The sequence below is a fragment of the Nycticebus coucang genome, chromosome 18 (genome assembly GCF_027406575.1).
Source record: "Nycticebus coucang isolate mNycCou1 chromosome 18, mNycCou1.pri, whole genome shotgun sequence".
NCBI classification, from domain to species: Eukaryota; Metazoa; Chordata; class Mammalia; order Primates; family Lorisidae; genus Nycticebus; species Nycticebus coucang.
This window is the reverse complement of record NC_069797.1, coordinates 27,803,092-27,827,456: the sequence shown is the minus strand read 5'-3', so window position 1 is coordinate 27,827,456 and position 24,365 is coordinate 27,803,092. Positions and strand designations below refer to the sequence as shown.

Here is a 24,365-nt window from a genome sequence, read left to right as displayed (position 1 = left end):
TCTTTGCCAGTAATGGAACTGAAACACAGAGAGGTAACCTGAGGTAACTTCGCCAAGGTCGCACAGCAGAGTGGGTGGCAGGCACAGGCACACTTAAACCCTAGGAGAAATTCCTTGATCCCATTGTAGGACAGTCTCCACAGCAGTGTGCCAGAGATGGTGATTGTAGTGACCTCAGATGGTGTGAGGCAGAGCCATCTTCGGATAGGGCAGGGACACGGGAGGCCTGGGTCCTGTAATGGGGCCCTCCCCAGGGGCCAGTCCAGCTCCATTTGGCAGAATAATTTCCTCTGGGTTCTCAGCTTCCACCTTAGGCCCCTTTGATCACTTCCTCCTGACATTTGCATTTGGCTAAAGACTTGACCAAGGTCACACAGCAGGGTGGATGGCTAGGTCCTGCTGGCTAGGACCTCTCCTGGCCTCCCTGAGTCCTCTCATCTAACCCAGGGTCTCCCATATTTCTAAGGGAAGAATTCCTAGCACCAGGAGCAGAGATGCTGAATGGTGGGTGCCTCCAGGACTCCCTGACATGGGGCTCCTGACCAGTCCATTCTTCCTGCTCTTACCTCCCTTCTCTTTCAGCTGAGTGTATAATTTTTCTCATCTACTCCATCCTTCTCCCTTCTCTCTTTTCCAAGTTCCTCCCATCACTGACCCCTCCTGTGTGGGTCTGGGACCCCTTAGGGCTGCGTGTGAGTATTTTGTTGGGTTGATTGTGGGCCGGTTTTCAGTGCCATGACATGTGGCAGGATCACTGTGGGTCATCAGAATTTGTCACCTGTGCTGAGGATTTACCTTGTAGTTATAATAAATTAGGGCACATTCGAGGTTATCCCTTGATACCATCACATCACTTTCACCTACTCATGTGTGATATGTTTGCCTGAGTGAGTGAGAAAGGTCTAGAATTGCATTGAGCACTGCTGCCCTTGCTCTATCTTATCTCGGCACCAGCTGGTGGCTGGCCTGGGCATGGCCGTCCTTGAGAGGGTGGCTTACATGAACATATCATGGGTTGTGAGCGCTGGGGCAGGATGGAGCTGAGTGCAGCTGATCAGAGCAGGGTATGGTAGAAGCAGAATTTCATCTTCCTTGTTTTCAGTCCTCCAATCTCAAGGCCAAGCCTAGAACTTGGGACTTGGGTGCTGTATTCATTTCCTGGGGCTGCCATTACCCAGTACCACAGATGGTGGCTTAAAGCAAACAGACATTTATTGTCTCAGTTCTGGAGGCTAGATGTTCTGAATCAAGGTGTCAGTAGGGCTGTGCTCCTCTGAAGTTCCTAAGGAAGAATCCTTCCTTGCCTCTTTTAGCTTCCTGTGGTGGCTGGCAGTGCTTGGCTTACAGCTGCATCACTACAGCCTCTGCCTCTATCATCGTGTATTCTCTCTGTGTGTCTTTGTTTTCACATCACATTGTTATTTTATTTTATTTTTTGAGACAGAGTCTCCCTCTGTGCTCTGGGTAGAGTGCCATGGTGTCATCATAGTTCACAGCAACCTCAAACTCTTGGGCTCGAGCAATCCTCTTGCCTTAGCCTCCCAAGTAGCTGGGATTACCGGTGCCTGCCACCTTGCCTGGCTAGTTTTTCTATTTTTAGTAGAGACGAGGGTCTCACTCTTGCTCAGGCTGGTCTTGAACTCCTGAACTCAAGCAATCCACCTGCCTCAGCCTCCCAGAGTTTTAGGATTATAGGCATGAGCCATCACGTCTGGCTCACATTGTTCTTGTAAGGATTCTGGTTGTATTGAATTAATGGCTTACCCTAATGACCAGATGACTTGATCGTATTACAAAGCTATTTCCAAATAGGTCATGTTCATAGGGAGTAGGGGTTAGGATTTCAACAAATCTTTTGTGAAAGATTTTTGTGTGTAGGGGGTCATGATTCAACCCATAAGCAGGCATTGGCTCTTAAAGAGGAGGGAAGGCTAGGTCCAGGATGGGGCAGTGATTTATCAGTAATTTTTTTTTTTTTTGAGACAGAGCTGTCGCTCTGGGTGGAGTGCTGTGGCATCACAGCTCACAGCAACCTCTAGCTCCTGAGCTCAAGTGATTCTTCTGCCTCTGCCTCCCAAGTAGCTGGGACTACAGGGGCCAGCCACAACATCTATTTTATTTTTTTCTTTTTGGTTGCAGCCGTCATTGTTGTTTGGCAGGCCCGGGCTGGATTTGAGCCCTCCAGCTCAGGTGTATGTGGCTGGCGCCTTAGCCGCTTTAGCCACAGGTGCCGAGTCGGGGACCGTGATTTATGGCCTGTGTCCCCTATAGGTTCTACTCCAAGCCATCTGTATACCAAGGCAGGTGGATTCTAACTTGTAACTAAAAACTTGTGTTCTCTGAGTTCTGATCTTTTTGAGGGCAGCGGTTATGCCTTCTTCCTACCTTGGCATCCCCTCTGGAGTCTTGACGCAGCCCTGGAGCTAGCATGAGGCTGGTTGCACTGGTGCTCATTCCTGCTCCAGTGCCTTCCAAGCTTCCAAGAGTCACGAGGAAAATCCTTCTGGCTGCATATGCCCTGTGCACCCACTTGGTAGTCCTCACTACTCCGTGGGAGACAGCCCCCAGAAGCTTGTGCAGGAGAAACAAGGTAGAGAGGCTCAGCCCAGATAAGGACTTGGGGGCCTTGGACAATCATTATATCTGCTCTGGCCCCATGGGCATGGACATCTTGCACCCTGTGGAAAGAAACAGGTGGCATGACTGTGTATGTAAGTGTCCCCTGACCGGTGGTGATAGAAACCTGCCAGCATTGCCCTCCAGGTGTGTTCCTGGAGAGCCAGGGCTGCTGTTGGTCAAGGTGCCCACAAGCTGGCTCCAGGGGAATAGGCCCAGAGGTCCTCAGCTAAGCACAGAGCAGCAGCCCTATAGACCTTGGGGGGTGGGGAGGGCTTGCCTTCCCTCTCTCCCTGAATGCTCTTCCCTACCAGGCTCCCAGCCCTCCAGGGGAATTGCCCTTGTTCTCACCTGGGAGACCTGTCCTCCATTCTTGGTCATCCTCACACCCTCCTTTTTCCCCATCCTGGCTTTCAGGGTCCAGGGCCATTGAGGAAGAGCAGTGGCTGCTTGGGAGGGGCCCAAGTGGTAGGAGAGGCCCAGCTCTATTGGGTCCACAGGCAGCTGCTGGGCAGAGCAGCCAGCATGACCACCCAGTGATAATGTCTAAGACCATAAACAGTTGGGAGGCTGGTGGCTGTAGGCGAGTGTGAGTGTGTGTGTGCATGCGGGTACGTGCTTTTGTGGCCCTGATGGTTCTTGTGCCTGGTTGGAAGGTTACCCCTCTCCAGCTGTGGTAGGTTACATCAAGGTCCAGGAAGAGAGAAGGAGGAAGGTAGATGGAAGACCAGAAGAGGGGGATTGCCAAGTTGAGGCTAATGGGGTGTACAGATCTGCTGCCAAGCCAGACGTTCACCAGAATCCTTATCTGGATGCTTAGGGGACAGTAGGGAGTGGCCAGTGGCAGGGGCGGGCAGGGGTTGTTGTGCCAGGGTAGACGCAACCTGTGGTTCTCAGGAGGTGTCCTTAGCCTGGGGCTGCCCATGGGCCAAGGGGAACCAGGATGGGCTGGTGTAGGGCAGGGCTTCTCTCTGCAATGCTGGAGGGCTGGACTCTGTAGGGAGGGTGGGTTTCTCTCATGAAGAAGGCTTGGGGTTAGAATTTTCACTGTGCTGGCAGAATGTGGGCTGAAAAGAGGTATAGAATTGTTCTTTCAAGGTGGCAGTAGGGGTCCTTTGGTCATTTAAGCAGGACCCAGCTGTTGGGCGGCTTCAGGGAGGGGCTCTGGAGAAGGAAACACTTGTAAGGTTGAGGGCTTTGATAGCTCAGCACCGTCTTCTTGGGCTCTTAATGCTGTCACTTGAGCCTCCTTGGCCCTTCCAGGGAGATAGCCAGGGCATGCCCAGGACACCAGAGTCCTTTGCCTGGGGACTCCCCAGTTTCTTCCCAGCTGGCTCTGTTGTGTAACCGTTGCTTGGAAGGCTTATCCTACTCCAAACAGTCTGCAAACAAGCACTCTGGTCACTGGCAAGGGCCAGATGGAAAGTGGGGAGTGTGTGAGAGCAGTGAACTTGTCCCTTGTCCCAATCATGTTGCCAGGGTGACACAACTGTTTAGCTACCTCTCCATGGTCCTAGCCCACACAGACTAAAATAAGTTTTACCTGCAGCTTGCACAGCAGATAGCCCTATCCTCCCAAGGTCAGCTTTCTGACTAGGGCCTGTGTGTGTGGACAAAGGGGCCTAAGCGAGGAGGAACCCCTGGAATTTACCCCCTTCCCCTTCTCCTTCCACCCCAGCCCCAGTCCTGTATCTCTGGATTAGTGGTCCTCTTTGTGCATCAGAATCACATGGAGAGCTCGTTAAAACACAGATTCGTGGGTGCCATCATGGGAGATTCTCATGTGCACCTGAGAATTTGCATTTCTAGCAAATTTCTAGGTGTTACTGGTGGTCCAGGGGCCACTCTTGGAGTAGCACTGCTTTAGATTTGGTGCATCCCACGGCGCAGAAAATGCACCCGACTCTCATGTCTGCACTGCTCATTAAACTGTCCCGAAGCCCAGTGACTCTTGGAGGAATGAGGGGCAGCTGCAGGCAGAGCCTCACTCATCTCTTCTTTGTTCTTTGCCCTCTTCACAGGAAGCAGGAGCTGGCCAACAGCTCTGAGGTGAGCCTCCCAGACCGGCCGCTGTCCCCTCCTCTCACAGCACCTCCCACCATGAAGGTAAGAGGCTCAGATTCAGCAAGCAGGAAGGGGAAGTGTGTGAGGAAGTCTGCGGCCTTGCTGTCGCCTTGGCTGCAGGCCCACCTGCTCCCATCCTGTTGGGGCTGTGGAGTGCCCTGAGCCCTCTGGAGGCAGCATCCAATTAAACTCACCAGTGTGGGAGGAAGGTGTGACTCTGGTGTCTGTGTTAAGAGGCCACGAGGAAATAGATTGAGGCCGAAACAGGGTGGCAGGACTCTTGGTAATTGGTGAGAGGCCTTGTGGAGTGGTGGGGTTTGAGGATGAGGGGCCCAGGCAGGAGGAAGTGGGGGATACAGAAGTCAGCTAAGTGTCTCAAGGGCTGCAGTCCAGAAGGACTACCTGGGGCTAGGACCCTCCTGGGACTTGAATTGGCACTTGCATGCTGGCCAACCTGCTTCTGACGGGCTCTCCTGGGATGGCCCTGTCATCCAGTCCTGGGAGAGTTACCCTGGAGGTTCCCTGGTTGGGGGGGTGGTGGCGGGGTGGCAGTGGTAGTTCTTCTCTTATTAGCACTTTATTCATAAGCCTCTTTTCTGGGGAGACCACATTCTAGGACCCCAGGCCAGGAACCCTCCCATTCCTGGTACCTTCCCACCACCATGCCCTCCCCCTCCAGTTTTTAGTACCTCCTGGCAAAGGATGGCCACACAGGCCTGAGCTGGCCCTCAAGGAGGACTTTTAGCTCAGCCAGCTCCCTGCCTCGGCTGTAATGCTCTGCTCTCCCTCCCATCTTTCCTCCCTTCCTCCTCCCTTCACACTTTGTGGGGTGAGTGAGGACTAGCTCTGAAGAAGTCACCTGCCTCCTAAGTCAGCTGAGGGGACATCTAGGCCAACACCTATCTCTGTCCTGGGGCTTTGCTCTGAGGTGACTCACGGGAAATAATTAGGCATCTCTTTCCACTGCTCCATATTGGCTCCCTCTTCCCTGACCTAATGTGTTGCAAGGTGACACCCTCAAAAGAAGCAGATAAAAGCCAAGGCGACAGCAAGCCATCCTTACCGAATAAGTAACTCCAGTGCAGTAAGTTTTCCTCAGTGGTTATGACAAAGTCCCAGGGAAGAAGCTCATTGGACTGGCTTAGGTCACATGGCTACCCCTGAACTAGTCATTGTGACCAGAGAGACGAAAGGCTCTGATTGGCCAGACCTGGATCTCATGACCACCCCTAAACCATAAGAACTGAGGGTAGGAGAGGGGTGGGTTCTCAAAGGAAAATTGCAGTGTTACTGTGAGAAGAAAGGGAAATGGGTGTATGGCAAGGGAGACCAATAGCTTTCAACTACGTGTGATAATGACATCCCAGTGCTGGCTTTTGTTCACCTTGTAGTGAAAACATTATGGTCTTGGCTTTCCTGGAGCTTGCAGTCTGGCTGCGGAGCCAAAAATTGAAAAAAATATTGTCAAGAATGAGGGATGGACAGGTATATGTGATGAATGTTCTAAAGGAGAAGGAAAACGTAGCTCAGGGAGAATGCAGGGTTACAGGGTGGGGGACCCTAACCTGGCCTCGGAAGGGTCAGGTAGGGCTTCTTTGAGGAAATATTTCAGCTGATCCTTGAGAGCTGGATAAGAGGTAGGGAGCCGTGGAGTCACAGTGGAGGAAAACCTTTCAGTAGTTCTCAACCTGTGGGTCACAACCCCTTTGTAACAATGAAAAACCACTGTTCTAGATCCTTGCTATTCAAAGTGGGACCCAGGGACCAGCCTCACGCATCACTGGGAACTTCCTTAGAAATGCAGAATCTCGGCTCCACCCCAGAACACTGAGTCAGAATCTGCATTTTGCCAACATTTCCAAGTGATTGTGTGCACGGGACAGCCAGAGAAGTACTGCTGGTAGGCAGTGAAAATGCCCTGAGGCCAGTGAGAAAGAGGGTTGCACCAAGAGGAGAGGGAGGAAGCCCAGAATGGCTGGTGCCTCCAAAGTTAGGGCTGAAGAGATTGGATTGGGCTTGTGGGTGGGGACCAGATCAAACAGGCATTTGTAAATTTTGCTAGAGATTTTGGAGTTTATCCTAATTAGGGCACTGAAGTCATTGAAGATTTTAGCCAGAGGATTAACATGATGGCATTTTGGAAAAATCACCAGAGCTGTTGTGTGGAGAACGTGTGAGAAGGAAAGTGGAAAGCGGACAGCTGGGGCTGTTGTGTGACTCAAGGGGCCAGTGGGGTGATTTGAAAGTGGTCGGACCTCAGATTTCTCAGGTGGTAATTTGATGAAGATAAGAGGATGTGAGATGCCAATGGAAAAGAAGCCAGCTTCTGTAAAATAATTTTTTTTTTTTGAAACAGAGTCTCACTTTGACACCCTTGGTAGAGTGCTGTGACATCACAGCTCACAGCAACCTCCAACTCTTGAGCTTAAGCGATTCTCTTGCCTCAGCTTCTTAGTAGCTGGAACTACATGTGCCTGCCACAATGCCCAGCTATTTTTTGGTTGCAGTTGTCATGACTGTTTAGCAGGCCCAAATGGGCTTGAACCCACCAGCTTTGGTGTATGGGCCGGTGCCCCACTCACTGAGTTACAGGCACCAAGCCAGCCTCTGTTAAATAATTTTAAAAGGTTTATTCTGAGCCAAGCTTGAGGACCATCAGCCAGAGCCATGCCCAGGGAGCCTTGAGCGAGTGGACTTGCCGAGGTTGGGTTATAGTTTGGTTTTATGCATTTTGGTGAGACAGGAATTGTGTGTAAAGTCATAAATCTATATATGGGAGGTGTCATTGATTTGGCCCTAAAAAATGGGACATCTCAAAGTGGGAGGAGGTCTACAGGTTATAAGTGGGTTTAAAGACTCTTTAATTTGTAATTGGTCAAAGAAACAAAGCTTTATCAAAGGCTGGGACTGTTTTAAATTAAGATAAGGAGATCTCTTAATCAGAGATAAGCCCTATACCCAGACTCAAGTGGTTTGTTAAGGAAATTGAGGACCTGCAGGTGTGGTTTAAGCCTTGTCTTGGGTAGCCTTAGGTATCTTAATGAGTTACAGACTGTATCTTCATGAGGGTAAACCTGTTTGACCTCCCTCCTCTTGGCCAGCGACTCAGCTTTAGGATATTTCTGGGGTTCCCTTGGCTGAGAAAGGGTCCATTCAGTCAGCTGGGGGGCTTAAGATTTTATTTTAGTTTGTAGGGGCAAGGGAGAAGGTGAGAAAGACCCCCAGGTTTGCAACAAGTGGTTACTTGGTGCAGCCATTCTCTGAGATAAGGGGTGGCCCCAGGAAGTAGCATAAGGTCAAGTTCTAAGCCCTGGGTTGGCTGTACCTGAGGTATGAATCGGGGTGTCAGTGAGTAGGTGCAGAAGAAAGGTCTGAACTGGAGGTGAATTTCTGGGAGTCCTCACAGGGAAGGGAATTGAAGCTTTGGGATAGGTGAGCTCTCCAGGGAGAGAGTGAGTGACACTATGATGGAGTGTCACAGGTAAAGGTGTGGCTGGGATCTTTGTAGATGAGACCGGGCTGAGACAGGAAGGGAGGGATGGGCATTTGTGCCAACGGCTGCAGCGAGGCCTTGTATGATGTGAGTGCACAGTGGCCACTGGGCTCAGGGACTTGGCGGGTGCTGGGGATCCAACTCAGACAGTCCTGGGGAGGGATGGGGGTGGACAGTGGATGGCAGTGTGCCGAAGAGTGGGTGGAGATGGTGAGAGTCAGAGGGTGTTGTAGATGATACTCGTGAGATGGGGAGACTTGAATGTGTGGAAGTGTTGAAAGGAGGGAGCCAGGAGTGTACAAGGAGATGGGAGAGAGGGGAGGGTGATGAAATCCGGACCATGGCGAGGATTACTGGTGAACATATTCATTTGAAAATGCTGTGTAGGCCGGGCACAGTGACTCACACCTTCAGTCCTAGCACTCTTGGAGGTCATTGGGGGAGGATCACTTGAGGCCAGGAGATCTTGTCTCAACAAAAATTAGAAAAATTATCTGGGCATGGTAGTGGGCACCTGTAGTCCCAGCTCCTCCAGAAGGTGAAGCAGGAGGATCATTTGAACCCAGGAGTTTGAGGTTGAAATGAGCCATGAGGATGCCATGCACTGTAGCCTGGGTGACAGAGTAAGATCTTGTCTGAATAAAAAGATGTTTTATGAACATCTGCTGGGTTCCTGCCCCTGCTGTGTCCTGGCCATCCCAGGCTGTCAGGGAGAGGGAAGCCCAGAGCAGAGCAACAACCTTCAGAGAAACCTCAATGACTCACCCATGCTCAGAAGACCTCCCTCCTGCCCTGCACCCCACCAATGCTGTCCTCTTTGAGCTCAGCTTAGGAATTTCCCAGCCTGTGGCTTTACTGTCCAGACCCCAAGGGTAGAGGCAGAGTCCTGGAGACTCAGACTGGGTTGGTACTCTTCTGGGTTGGTTTTAGCAGCAGTGTGTGTGTTGTACCTGGACCGAGGGGTCTCTTTGTGACTCATTTGGGTTTATTCTGTGGCTCAGACAGCCTGTGGCCACAATTCAGAGTCTGTCGGTGGCTAGGACATTTTTTTTCCTTTGTGAAAGGCTAACTGCCCATAAAGGATTTAAAACCACAATCCTCACCTTACCCCAACCTGCTCACCACAGAGGGAGTGGCTCTTTTGTACTTGCACTTACGGAATAATACCAGCTCCTCGTGGCTGGTTGTCCAGCTCTTCCATCATTGAGTTCCTTGAGTGCAGAGACTATCCTGTTCTTCGGTTCCCTAGGCCATGGCTTGGGATGGTCGCTGACTGTATGGGACATCCAGATTGGAGGAGCTTAATTCTCTATGCCACGGGCTTTTCCTAAATCTTACCTCCCAGCAGACCTGGCCTCCCACCTGCCATGCCCATCTCCCAATGTGGGACAGGCCTCTGCTTGGCTGACACTGAGACCTGAGATGCCCTGGGGTGAACGTGGGACTCTCTCTGAGGGTCCCTGGCCCTGGAGGTTTATAAATCAGTTCTCCATTCCTTGAACTTTGGGGCAGGAGAGGGCTTCACTTGGTCCCCATGGCAAGGTTAGCTCGGGGAGGGGGCTGCAGGGATACCCCTTTGTTTGATTAGCTTGGGAGTCACAGAAGGTCAGGGATGGACAATCCATTTTCTTTGTAGATCACCCAGAAACCTAGAGGTGGGTGAGGACTTGCCCAGCGCTCCTTTGTGTTTGTGTTCTTCTGCGGTTAGTAGAGAATGGAGTAAGTAAAATTCTGAGACCCAAGCTTATTTCTGGTGAAATACTCATCTCATGTCACCCCCAACACACCCAGGGACAGCCCGCCTCTCATCGCTTCTCCTGCTGGGAGTGAAGGGACTGCTGGAGCACTAGCTGGCCTCCCCCAGAGTCCCCCCACCCCCATGCCTGCTGCTACTGGTCCTTTACACACCGCCCCCACCTCTGTGCTGTTTGTGTTTTTCAAGGGGATTTTTATTTTTTTCTAATATGAAGCCGATAAAAAGCAACCACAGAGATGTGGAGCAGATGGGCTGAATGAGAGCCCAGTTCCCAGCCAGAGCTCCAACTGGATGGTGCAGGGTGGGCTGGGAGAGGGGCTTGGGGCTGCCTCCGTGGGAATGCAGGGGATTGTTTCCAGGCCGACATTTTTCATGAATCTGGCTTTCTTGCCCAAATGGATCAACAGGCATTTAGGGAGGGCTGACTGTGTGCCCGTAATTGTGCTAGGTCCCATGGGGTCATACCGAAGCAGCCGTCTTCCACCCACAAAGAGCCTGCTGTCTACAGGGGGCCTTAACTGAGCAGAAGAACCCATATGGCTCGGCATGTGACAAAGCTCAGATGTGCAGTGTGACTTCTCAGTGGGAGGGAGGGGAAGTGGGGTGGAGGAGTAGGGTGGGGGCCTTGTGGCAAGCATGGGGGTTGGGGTAACCCCCTGGGACCACAGAAAACAGGCTTTCTAGGCTTCCTGAGATGAAGGGGTTGGGCTTGACCCCCTGGATTCTCTTGCAGCTCACAGTCCACTAGCGCACAGGGCATTTAATTGAAGTTACCTCTGCTGGGACTTGGTCCACCCTTGATGGGAACTTTCACACTTGTCCCTAGAGTCCCACCAGGCCCTGTTCTGGCTTATGCAGCTGGGAGGTAACCCTGGCACAGCCTTCTCCACCCCCCTATTTGCAAGTCTGAAGCCAGCCCCCACTCACACCCTCTTTCCAAAAGAGGATAATGGATGTTTGGGTTCCTGTGATTGAGATGAGCAGAGTTGTGGTCCTGCCCGGCTCCTTTGGTGTGTTGCTCCTTAAGACCAACGCCCCTGCTGCCTCTGAGATGCCGGGAAAGAGAGTGGCCATCAGGGGAGCCTTCTCTTCTCTCCCTCTTGATCCCTCTGGGCAGAGCTGGCCTGGGTCTCCTCCTGGCCTCTGTTCCAGTCTGCAGTCCTGCCTAGGCCTGGTTCCATCTCTGCTCTTTGCTCCTGGATCCTGTCTCCTCTTCTCTGTCTGGGCTGGACAGGGAGATTGCCCCTCTGTCAGGGTGAGTGTAGGGTGTCAGCCCCCCTCAGAGCTACCAGTTTTGTATGGAGGAGGGAAGAGGCTTCTGTGGGAAGTATATTAGAAACTTCTTGGGCCCAAGGACATCAGCAGGGAGGCTTGGTTTTCCCTCTTCCAGAAAGCCCTGTAGGGGGACAGGAGAGGATATTACCACCACTGCAGGGAGGTTCCCAGGGCTCTTGTCGAGGCTCTGTGGGTCGTGGTGAGCCATCTCTAGTCTCCACACAGACCCCACTCATGTTGCCTGCTCCAGATGTGGCCGGGACATACACCCTCTCCTCAGGAGCCACTTCAGCAGCCCTTTCGTTCCGTCTAGGCCAGTGTACAGGGGAGCCCAAGGGCAGTGCAGGTCTGATTTAGGGCAGACCTGAGGAAGGACTTATTTGTCTGCTGAGGGTGGGATGCTTCCTGTAAGAACATGGAGGCGTCTGCATGAGCACCTGCCCGCAGGAGTCCCCCTCCTCATGTGTGCACACTGCACAGAGGAATATTTTCCCTGATTTTGGTCATGTTTTAAGGCCGACTGCCTTACACTTCTTTCTTGCAGATAACCCTAGATATAACCAGATTAAAAAAAAAAATCCCAGACACAGAACTGCATAAACCTTCCCTGTATACTTCTCCAAATGGATATACCCACGCAACTCATACCCTTATCAAGATAGAGGACATTTCTGCCACCCCAGAAGGTTCCCCTGGGTCCCTATCTAGTCAGTCCCGGCAACCACCTGCAGAAGAACCAGTGTTCTGTTTTTTTTTAAAACCATAATTAGTTTTGCCTGTGCTAGAACTTAATTTAAATGGAATCATGTGGTGTATACTTCTGTGTGTCCAGCTCAGTGAGATTTGCCTATGCTGCTTAATGTATCAATTGTATGAACACATGACAGTTTGTTTGTTTATCCTCCTGTTGAGAAATATTTGTTTTATTTTTACAGTTTGGGGCAATAGTGAATAGTCAAATGCTATGAATATTCTGGTATAAGTCTTTTTCTTTTTTAAATTTTTGTATGTGCCTTTGTTTTAATTTCTCTTAGATAAATATCTTGGAGTAGAATTGCTAGGTCAAATTAGTATGTGACTGTTTAACTTTTGTGAAACTGCCACGCTCTTTGCCAAATGGTCGTGCTGTTTTACATTCCCACTAGCAATGTCATCAGTGTTCTGGCTGCTCCACGTCTTTGTCAATATTTGTCATTAACAATCTTTAAAATTTTATCCATTTGAGTGCTGCTCCTCGTGGTTTTAACCTGATGACTAAGGATATTGAACACTTTTCATTTGCTTATTGACTATTCTTATTATTTTTTATCCTTCCTCCCCATTCAAAGTGGGGTGGTGTTCGTATGGGTGTTTATGTTTCTGGATACAAGTTCATTTCTTCTTCTTCTTTTTTTTTTTTTTTGTAGAGACAGAGTCTCACTGTACCGCCCTCGGGTAGAGTACCGTGGCGTCACACAGCTCATAGCAACCTTCTAACTCTTGGGCTTACGCGATTCTCCTGCCTCAGCCTCCCGAGCAGTTGGGACTACAGGCGCCCGCCACAACGCCCGGCTATTTTTTTATTGCAGTTTGGCCGGGGCCAGGTTTGAACCCGCCACCTTCGGCATATGGGGCCGGCGCCCTACTCACTGAGCCACAGGCGCCACCCACAAGTTCATTTCTTGACAGTGCCTTCCAGCAGAAATTTTAATTTTGGTGAAGTGATATCATGTATCTATTTTTCCTTTTATGTCTGTAGCTTTGCATAATCTAAGATCTTTGCTTAACCTCCAGCTCACAAAGATTTTCTTTAATGTTTTCTTTTAGCAGCCTTATAGTTTTAGTTGTAGGTCTAATATCTGTCTCAATTTATTTTAATAGTGTATGGAATGATGTAGGGATATCCAGTTGGTCCAGCACTATTTGTTGAAAAGACTTTCCTTTTACCATTGAAATGCTTTGGTTTCTTAGTCAAAAATACACTTGCTATATAAACCCACCAACATATCTGTGCGATCTCTATCAGCATGGTGTTTCTCTAGATAAGGGATGGAAAATATGTGACATCTGTGCCATCAACACTGTCCTTCCACTTCTGTGGTAGATATTAGTAATTGATCATGGCACTCTTTCTCAAGAGCTTAGATTCTTTCTCAGAATCCTGTCCAACAAAGCACTGCAGGCAGCCCCTGACAGCCATTTGGAATTGTCGCTTGAGATAAATTACTTCTGGCATCTCTGATTGAAGTCGTCATGAGAGGTTGAGTTATTTGCTAGAGATCTCACAGTAGGTGAATGGCAGAACCAGGTTTTGGACTTAGGTCTGGCTGTGTGGCTCTGAGATCTGTGCTGTCTTAACCACTACTTCAAACTGCTTTGCATAAATTGTTTGAGCAAGTCACTTTATCTCCCTGACCACCAATCTCTTCACCTAATAGGGCCAGTGGCCAGTGGGTGTGTGCAGCAATGAGGCAATCCACGAAGTAGCTAGTGGAGTGCTTGACAGTTTATAGGTGCTCAGTGATTGCTGTGATGCTGCTGATTTAGACTCAGCCTTGCCCTTGAGAAACATACACTCACAGCCTCTCTCTAGGGGACCTAGAGACGCCAGCTCATGCCTGTTCTCTGTATCTCTGAGCCCCTGGCCTTCTGAGCAGGAGGCCCCAGAGGGGAGCCCTGCTTCCTAGAAATTGCTAATGGAGCCCAAGCCATAGGTCTTGGCCTAGGCATCTAGGGCGGGTAGGCCTGTCCCTTCTCTGTGTGGGAGGAAAGGCTAGCTGGGCTCCCAGGATGCCCTGTCTGGGAACTTTCTTCCCTTCTCCAGTGATTGTCCAGTCCATTTCCCTTTCCTTCATACAGGGCCACATAATGTGCCCTGCTGTGGAGGCTAATCCATTTTTTTGGCCTGGTGGTCTCAGATCACATTGAGGTTCTTTCCCCCAAAGTGCAAGCAGTGCAGAGCAGTAGTTAAGAACATGACTTCTGAAACCAGGCTGTCTGGGTTTAAGGCATCCCTACTTCTTAGCTGTGTAACTTCTCTGTGTCTCAGTTTCCTCATTTGCAGAATGGGGGTGATAAGAGTACCCGCCTCATGTGGCTGTAATGAGGATTAATTGAGATAATACACATTTATCCCTTAGAACAGAGGTATGTAGCATGTGCTTCCTAAATACAATGTACCTCTGTAAGGAATGGTAACAAACTGGACAACCTATGGGGTGGTCAACATAAGGAGCTAGGCCTACTGTACTGACACGTACATGTGGTATATGTGCAGTCTATGAAAATTAAGTCAACTTTAGGAGGTGGTCAATGTAGCAAGGTAGTCAACTGTGGAGGTTCTGTATTAGTCATTATTATTCCTCTAAAAATACATAGTTTCTTGCCAGGTAGCTCACTCCTGTAATCCTAGCACTCTGGGAGGCCAAGGGAAGAGGATCACTTGAGACCAGGAGTTTGAGATGAGCCTGAGCAAGAGCGTAGACCCTGCGTCTACTAAAAACAGAAAAAGTTAGCTTGGCATTGTTTTAGGTGTCTGTAGTCCCAGCTACCTGGAGGCTGAGGCAGGAGGATAACTTGAGCCCAGGAGTTTGAGGTTGTGTGAGTGAGGCTGACAACACCACACTGTAGCCTGGGCAATAGAGTGAGACTCTGTCTAAGAAAAAACAAACAAACAAAAAAAAATACTTGGTTTTTGAAATATGCAAAGAATAGCAATGCTTAGAGAGAAAGTCTGGAAGGAAGCACCCCAGTTTTTTTGTTGCTAATATAGCTTATCCTCAGGACTCCCTGATTTTTGCCCTGCCAGGTGCCCACAGCTTAAGGGCCTATCTGTGTGGAATGAGTAAGAATTGAAATTGCATTTTGTGTGAGTGGCCCTGTGAGAGTGTGTGCATCAGAACCCTGCCTGATAAATATGGATGACTGTGAGGGGAAACAAAGATTCAGCCCAGCAAACTAAGACAGACCTGGAGGAGGAACATCTGGAGGGACATCTTTCTGGGTTGTGCTCCTGACACTTGTGTCCCGAGTCAGGCTGCTCTGACCTGAGCAGGGGTCACAGCTGGTCTCCATGGTGACAGGTAGGACCTGCAAGGCCAGCATCCTCATAAAGGTCTTTGGGATTGGACTGAGCGGAGACTTGGATGATTCAGGACGTATTTTATGACCTGTTTGTCCCTGTCAGAAGTTTCTTTCCTAATTCCTTTTGTCTGCAGCTTATATTAAAATGAGCCTGTTTCTGGGGCAGATGCTGACTTTGTGGGGAGCTTTAGAAAGCAGGGGCAGGGCCTAACCTGAGGGAGGCCATGTGGGGCGCAGCTGCCCTTTTAGCCTGAGTGTCCTGTTGTTTAGGGGGTCTGGGCTGCAAAGCTGCTCAGTTGCTGGGGCCCTAGCCTCAGCTGTGCCCCGCCTTTGGAGGCCTGCCTAGCCATCCGTGACCAGAACACATCACCTGCTTGTTTCAGGTCTTGCCTCCCTTGATGGACTCTGCTGGGCCTAGGGACAGGGCCCTGGTCCTAGTCCTGAGATTTAGTAACCAGCTGTGTGACATTGTGCAGGTCATTTAATCTGTGAACCTCAGTTCCTTCATTTGTAGAAATGAACTTACCCCATTGTGTTGCCATGAGGATTAAAGGAGGAAGCAGGAGGGCAGGGACTTTATAAAGTGCCAGGCGCTGTCATACATGGGAACATAACGGACACCAGTGGTTGCTGTCTCAGTCCACAAGCCAAACACTTGCAGGGTGGTTTCACAGATGACCCTATTCTTCTCTTCTGGCTGCTGGAGATGCTTCTCCATCAGCTCAGCAGTGGGGTGCTGGCAGGTTTTGTGCCTCCCCCCACCCCCATGTGTGGTTGTCATTTACCTGCCACTCAGGCCTGCAGTGTCTGGGGCTTCAGGGGCCAGTGAACAGTGAGTTCTGTGTTGGTTCCTGAGGGGATGTCACCTGTGCATCTCTGGGCCTTAGCAGGTGCCTCCCGTGGGTACCCCTCCTGTGGGCTTTCTCCCCCTGGACTCTGGCAGGCTCCCTGCTCTTGCATGAGTATGGACGCGCATATCTCTTTTCTAGGGCTACTGCAACAAGTGACCACAAACTCGGTGGGCTAAAACAATAGGAATGTGTTCTCTTGTAGTTCTGGAGTCCAGAAATCAGACATCAAGGTATCATCAAGGCATCACTCCCAGTGAAGGTTCTAGGGGAGAATCTTTGCCTCTTCCAGCCTCTGGGGCTCCACATGTTCCTTTGACTTGGGCTGCCTGTCTCTCTTCATTCCCTGCCACCATCCTCACCATGGCCTTCTGCTCATCTCCCTGGGGGTCTCTACACTGTGCGCCTTTTATAAAGACACTTGTCATCGGATTTGGAGCCCACCTGGGTAATCCAGGATGATCTCATCTCAAGATCCTTATCTTAATTATATCTGTTATCTCGGTTTGTTTGTGTTACTGTATCAAAATAAGTTAAAAACTGGGTAATTCTTATATATATATTACATATATATATAGAACACAATCCTATTGATATAGGCCACCGAGTTTGTGGTCATTTGTTGTGGTAGCCGTAGAAAACAGATTCGCAGATATATATAAATATATATATGTATATATATATGTATATTTTGAGACAGAGTCTCATTCCTGTAGCCCTTGGTAGAGTACTGTGGTGTCACAGCTCACAGCAAGCTCAAACGCTTGGGCTCGAGCAATCCCCTTGCCTCAGCCTCCTGAGTAGCTGGGACTACAGGTGCCCACCACAACACCCTGCTCATTTTTAGTAGAGATGGGGTCTCACTCTTGCTCAGGCTGTTCTGGAACTCCTGAGCTCAAGTGATCCACCTCCCTCGGCCTCCCAGAGTGCTAGGGTGATAGGTGTGAGCCACTGTTCCTGGCCAGGACTTGGTAATTTATAAACAAAAGAAATTCATTTCACAGTTCTGAAGGCTGAGAAATCCAAGATCAAGGTGGTGGCAGCTTTGGTGTGTGGCGAGGGCTCATTCTTCGTCTCCGTGGTGGCACCTTCTTGCTGTGTCTTCCTCACATGGTAGGAGGTATAAGGGCAAAAGGGCCTAGTAGTTCCCTCCAGTCCTTTTCTGAGGACATTAGTCCCATTCACAAATGTGGTGCTCAGAGCCTAATCACCATCTAAAGGCTGCCCACTTCCAATACCATCATCTTGGGGTTTAAGTCTCAACATCTGAATTTGGGAGGGACACATATATTCACACCGTAGAATCTGTAAAGATACTTTTTTCCAAATTAGGTTGCACACCACTGGTTCCTGGACTTATGCATGACTCTTTGGGGGCCTCCACTGCAGGGTCTGGGCTGCCCTCTCTCAAGAGCTCCTGACAGGAGCCTGGTGAGGCCCAGAGCTATGCCGGCACCTGCTCCTTTTGTGTAGTTAGATGTCATTCGGGTGTGACTGCCAGGGTGCCTGTGTGGGGGTGGGGCGTTTCAGGGCTGGGAGAAGCTGGCCCAGTGCAGCTCTGGCTCACACAGAGAGTGGCTGGAGCGTGACCTTCCCATTCTTGCTGCCAGGGAACCTGGCACACAAGGGGTCTACAGTAGGTACTTCATATACATTTGGTAGTTGCTTAATAAATACTCACAGGGTGGCACCCGTAGCTCAGTGGGTAGGGTGCTGGCCATATATATGGAGGCTGGCATGTTCGAGCCCAGCCTGGACCTGCTAAAACAACAATGACAACTGTAACAAAAAAATAGCCAGGCATTGTGGTGGGTGCCTATAGTCCCAGCCACTCGGGAGGCTGAAGCAAGAGAATCGCTTAAGCCCAAGAGTTTGAGGTTGCTGTGAGCTGTGACGCCACGGCACTCTACTGAGGGCAACATAGTGAGACTCTGTTTTAAAAATAAATAAATAAATACTCACAATAGGTGATTGATGAATCCTCATTGACTGATCTAGCCTTATGAATGTGGTGATGAACAACAAAAAAAAGCCCAATATTTTCTTTTTTTTGTAGTTTTGACCAGGGCTGGGTTTGAACCCGCCACCTCCGGCATATGGGACCGGTGCCCTACTCCTTTGAGCCACAGGCGCCGCCTCCCAATATTTTCTTGTAGAATTTTTGTAAGACTTATTTTTGGAATTATCAGCAAAACACACCCTAAATAATTTTTAATGAAATGATATATGCTTATTATTAAACATTTAAGCAGTTCTAAAGTACAAAGAAGTTAAAAAAATGAATAATGCTCTAATAACAATCCTACCATCTAGAAATATCCATTCATACCATTTGCTAAGCATCCAGACATCTTGGCATCATACACAAAGACAAGCACACATAAATGAGATCACATTGTTTGTTCTCCTTTGTAATAAAAAGAGTTAAATTCAATTTCCTTGCATTTAACCAATGTAGAAAAAAAAAAAACCCAAGTCGCTCAGAAGTTGCTGAAGTTTAGAGAAATGTTTCTTCTTTGTAAGAGATACTAATTTCTGTAAGAATTCTCTAAACAAGAGGAAAATATTATAAAAAGAACCAACGCCTTGGGGGTAGAGATATTAATTAAAAAATAAATGATTTCAACGTTATATATAGCGTTTGGCTCACCAAATGATTTTGTAAGAAAGAGGGTACAGTCTGTGAACGTGGAGGGTGTACTGTGAACAAGAGGCTGGATTAGCAAGGTCTGCACTTCCCACTAGTGGAGGGAGCGTTCCAGAGCCTGGACTCAGTTGCATTTGGGAATCAAGCTGAGACCATCTTGGGATCGAATTGGTTTTGTTACCAGAGGACACGGCTGAGCTGATTTGATTTGGCAGCAAGACTGAGAAGTTTCTGAAGTGTCAGATGTTAACGTGATGGCTGGTTGGCTCTAAATGGGAAGCTAGAGAAGGGAGGTGGATGGCCAGGTGGCCATCACTGGTGTAAAGAAGGAAAAGAGGAGGAATTTGGGAAAAAAGGAAATAGGATTAGGGGAGAAAAGAAGAGAGGAGAAGGAAGGAGGGGAGAGAAGGTGGGAGAGAAGGTGGGAGAGAGACCAGTGTCTGGGGAAAAAGAGAGGGAAAGAGAGGGGATGAAGGAAGTGAGGCAGAGGAGCTGGGTTTGCTTCATTGAGGATCATACCCTGGTAGGCCCAGGTGGCTTTGTCTCACATATGCTTTATTTGGCCAACATATTGTTCATAAATTCATTTTAGTACTATTTGGGGACACGTGCACTCTCCTATTTTGTTTTCTATCCACCCTGGCCCTTAACGGCATCTCTTGGAGACCTCTACCGGACGACTGCTGTTCTTTCTACAGATGTTTCTTCCAGGGCCTAGTCCTGGGGGGTGGCCCAGGCTCAGAGGAGACCAGAATTGCCTTTCACCCCAGAGAGGCCCTGGGGATCAGGATGATCTAGAATCAGGTTAGAGGCCCTGGTCATGGCACCCTGGCCTCATCTCCCTATGGATGCCCAGATGGGGTTTGGGACCGTACTTGAGTGTCCCTTTGGGTGGTTGTGCCACGGTCAGGAGAGCTGGGCTGTGGGAGACAGGAGGTAGGAGCTGTGGCTTATTTCTGTGTGGCCTCCTACTGTCAGTAGCCCCAGGAAGGACCTCTATTCTTTGCGGATATAATGGCTGTGAGGAGGGAAGAACCACAGAAACCATCCTCTGAAACTGACACAGGATAGGCCATGATCTCAGCTGAGTGCTTGAGTGGTGACTGCCTGAGCGTTGAGGCAAGGGAGGCCAGGGTGAGCTTAAAAAACAAGAGATGCCTTGGGTGATACTCTTCTTGTCGTTTCTCCAAGAGGGGATTGATTCTGGGGCCTGAGGGCACGTCAGGTTTGAGAGCAAGTCTCTCACACACTGGAATAGTAAAGCAGAAAGCAGGCCAGGCACCATGGTTAGATCCGGGGAGCAGGAAGATGAGTCTGCAAAGCCTGGAAGGGTCCAGGAAATGTTAGGTCTGGGCTAGGATTAGGAACCTTGTCAACAGGGGTACAAGGCTGAGCCCTCCATTGGGAACCCAGAGGCACCCAAGGTTAGCACTGTCAGTGGAGGTGGGGGCCAAGAAGCCATTGGTAAAGCTTACTCGGGATGCACAGCCCCTTCCACAAGCAGTGCCCAAGTCCCGTTTGCACAGTGAAGACCTCTGTAGGCCATCCGGGCAGCTTTCTCTTTGCTGCACGAGTCCTGGGACACTTGGTTTCCTGAGGAGCAGCTCAGAGCTTCAAGGTGGTTATCAAAATAAAGTTCACCCAGACTGGGGATATATATGCCACAGAGCATTTCAGTTTTGAGGAGTGGGGTCGGGCCACCCATTCAGAGGCACAGAGCCAGAGCATCACAGTTCCTCCCTGCAAAGTCAGATAGGATTCGTAGCTGTCAGGAGGGCTCTGTTAGTTTCTTATGGTTGCTGTAACAAGAGACCACAAACTTAGAGGCTTTAGAGAACACAAATTTATCATCTCATGGTTCTGGAGGCCAGAAATTGGAAAAGGGTCTCAGTGGGTTAAAATCAAGGCATGGGCAGTGCTGCATCCCCTCTGGAGACTCTAACGGGGGCAGACTCTGTTCTCTTACCTTCTCCAGCTTCTTGAGGCTGCCTGTATTCCTTGACTTCGGGCCCCCTCCTTCAGCTTCACAGCAGCAACACTGGGGCAAGTCCTTCTCATGCTGCCATCTCTCTGGTGCTCTCTCTTCTAGCTCCTTCTAATAATTTTTTTTTTTTTTTTGCGGTTTTTGGCCGGGGCTGTGTTTGAACCCACCACCTCCAGCATCTGGGGCCAGTGCCCTACTCCTCTGTGCCACAGGTGCTGCCCTAGCTCCTTCTAATAATAGAATACTTTTGATTACATTTGGCCAACCTGGGCAAAACAGGCTGCTCTTCTCGTGTCAATGTCAGCTAGTTGGCAGCCTTAATTCTATCTGCAACCCTAATTCCCCCTTGCTGTGTGACCTCACATATTCACAGGTTCGGGGGATTAGGACAAGGACATCTTTGTGTGTGTATGTGTGAGAGCATTATTCAGCCTTCATGGTTCAGTGGGAGAGGCTGGGTTTTGTTCAGACTTGAGTTCCTCATCCATCAAATGGGGATGTTTACCTGCTTTCTAGAGGAAACACTAGATGGCCATGACCTGGTAGGTCTTCTCTATGCAGGATTCCATGGTTCTATGACTGATTCTCCAGCTGTCTGATTTTGTTGCTTTGTAAACTGGTCATTCATTGACCATATAATGTCAGATGTCCTCACTCTGATCTCAGTGAACTGTGGAATTTCAAGGGTAGGTATGCCATATGTCCCTAAGCTTTTCCACAGAGAAAAGAGGGCTGTGCAACACTCGTGTTGTAAGTCTAGAGCCGAGATACGACCTTGATTTTGTTATCTTCAGTCAGCAACCACTCCTTGGAGGGGGAGACATACACAAGCTTTGCCCAGCTCTGATTTGGACTTTTCCAGTCTTTTCTTGAAAGAAGATGTCATTGTCTGGCTTCCAGTCACATATTGTCATGTTCCGCTCATCTAACCTGAATCTTTCTTGCTGCAATTTCCATCCGCTGGCTCTCAGTTTGGCCAGCAGGGAAACAGCAAAGCTGTCCGTCAGGCTGATAATGACACAGAAGCCTTAGATCTGCTTCTATACTGTTCCAACAACACCATTACCTCTGTTCCAGGGATCAGGACCACTGTCGCTTCTTTGCAGGAGTGGAGCACAGGTCAGTGGTGGAGAGTATGGGGAGAGGCTCTTTACTGTGCTCTGGCTAGTGTGCTCAGATAACCCTTCCTAGGTGACCTGCCTGGCATGGGAAGTCCCTGTCCTGATCCCGCAGGTCGGATAGCGTTGCCTGGCTACAGGGCAGCCAGCAAGGCTCCAGCAGGGAGAGCAAACAGGCACACATGTTTAAAATCCAATATCACTGGCAGGCAAACACTGTGGCCGGCCCTTCCAGCCCACTGATAATCTCTAGATCTCCGAGCTCGATGCATGCATGGGGGCCCTGCACCCAAGTCCAGATGGTCCCTTCTGGGAATTGGACATCAGCTGTCACGAGGGATGGGAATGGACAGGCTAGTCAATGCCTCTGCCCACAAGGACTGTCACCCTGATCATTCTGAGTAGATCCCAAGGGACCCTGCGGATGGCCTGGACTCCATGGCTGGATGGAGCTTCAAGGGCAGGGGTTGTTGGATGGAGCTTTAGGGGCAGGGGGCTTTGGGGAGCTCATCCAGGTTGCTATCCACCTTGGGGTGCAAAGAGATGGCTCTGTGTATGTGGGGAGGCAGGGCCCTTGGAGGGTGTGCACAGGGCCCCCAGAGCAGGTGATGAGTGAGGGCTGGAACCTGGCAAGTTACTGTTTAAGTTGGGGGCAGCATCCATCCAGAGGAAAGGGCACTGTGTTCTCATGGGTCCACTTGGAAGTGCCTTGTTCTAGTTCACACAAAGGCACTTCGTGGGTTAGCCTTGCTCCTGGCAAAGGGAATCTCACTGAGTTAGTCGAATCCCAAAGATGCTGGGATGCTCCTTGTTCCTAGGCAGCTTCATTTCCTCCTGAGATAGAGCAGAGGACCTAGAAGCCCACACTCTACAGCTTCTCTCCTCCTTTCCAAATCCCCTCACTCAAATACACAGTTTGGGGTGCCACCTCCACCATGAAGCCTTCCCAGAACTTCTCTAGCAGGAGTTTGTGTGTCTTGCTCTCCTGCACTGAAGCACCTGCACATGGGAGCCCTATCGTGAAGCCCTCCTTCACTTCACACGTGTTTACTGAATGCCTGTTGTGTATGGATTAGCGTCTGCATTAGCGCCTGCAGCTGTGGCAGTTAATGTGATGGACACAATTCCTACCCTCAGGGAGCTTCCTTTCCAGGGAAAGAGACGGACTGTAAGCCAGAGTCAAACACCTGCAGCTTCTGATAGGTGCTCTTTTGGAGATCATGATTTCAAGGGTGCTGTTAGAGAATATTGGTGTCTAAGGGAGGGAGGGATGGCTTTCTACGGGGACCAGGGAAGAGCGCTGAAGGAGATAACATTAAGCCGAGCCCGGGAGGCTGAGAAGGAATGGCCATGCGAGGGCCAGGAGTGTGTCTAGACACAGGAAATAACAAGTTTAAAGGCCCTGAAGCAGGAAAGAGCCTGCAGCTTTGAGGAGCAGAACAGGGGCCAGTGTGGTTGCAGCAACATGAACGAGGGGAGGCTAGGAAATGCACTGGTCCTGTATCTGTGGTCCACATACCAGCCTGTGGACTTTACCAGGGAGTTTGGATTTTAATCAGCAAAGTGATGTTATTTACAGTTGGCTGCCACATGGAGAATGGATTGTAGATAAGCCAAAGTGAAAGGAGGGAGATCAGTTAGGAGGCCGTTGCTGGAGTCTGGGCAAAAAGCAGAGGGGACTTGGGGGAGCTGGAGGCCTTGACAGTGAAGATGGCGAGGAGTGAGTGGATTCAGCTGATGTGGAGGTTGGGCAGTGGCAATGGCTGAAGTGGAAAGTGAGAGAGAGGGAGAAATCTAGATGTTTAGTTTTCCCAAATGGGGTTTGAGCAGTGGATAGGTTTTAGTCCTAGTTTTCTGAGATAGAGACCCCTGAGGAAGGGCAGGTGTAGGGAGGCCACGTGCCAGCTTGAGTTACTCATGAGACAGCTAAGGGAAAAAAATCAAATATACATCTGGAAATGCTAATTTGGAGTTCCAAGGAGAGGTCACGGTTGGAGAAATTCATGTGGGGCAATCACTGTAGAGATGGTATTAAATCCCTGGGAACAGAGGGGCAGTCTGGGAGGACAGGGTAGACAGAGGTGAGAGGAGGGCCCAGGCCGAGCCATGTAGAGGTCAGACAGAGGAGGAGAGGCCCATGAGGAGGGCTGAAGCAAAACTAAGAGGGTGGGGCTGCATGAAAGCCCAGAGGAGAGAACACTGAAAGGGGGAGTGGTGCTGAGAGCTGAGGATGATGGCGTGGAGGTCACTTGGTGACCTTGATAAGCACAGTGTCAGGGGAGCTGTGGGGCCAGACTGATCAGCTGACGAAGGCAGGAGGACCCTGTTGTTTGAAGTGTGTAGAATTCCAGAGCTGACCAGGGTTGCCAAGCTGTTGGCAGACTGAGACTTTGCCTGCTCCAGCTGGAGGGCAGAGATGCTCTTCCATGTTCAAGGCCCCATGACTACCTGCTCCATGACAGCAGTAGGCTCCTTTCACAATCTGGGCACACTATTTCCAGA

At 49.9% G+C, this 24,365-nt stretch overlaps 1 protein-coding gene across 6 annotated transcripts in view; it reads left to right on the top strand.

Moving 5' to 3' along the window:
* The window catches only part of RAP1GAP2 (RAP1 GTPase activating protein 2), a 261,007-nt gene that overhangs the window by 126,758 nt on the left and 109,884 nt on the right, over positions 1-24,365 (top strand). For all 6 annotated transcript variants that reach the window (XR_008375566.1, XM_053569493.1, XM_053569496.1 and 3 more), the window contains one exon: positions 4,638-4,722. Coding sequence is in view for 5 of the 6 variants with exons in the window: in XM_053569493.1 (XP_053425468.1) it covers positions 4,638-4,722 (85 nt within the window). In the remaining variant the exon portion in view is untranslated. The remainder of the gene's footprint in view (positions 1-4,637; positions 4,723-24,365) is intronic.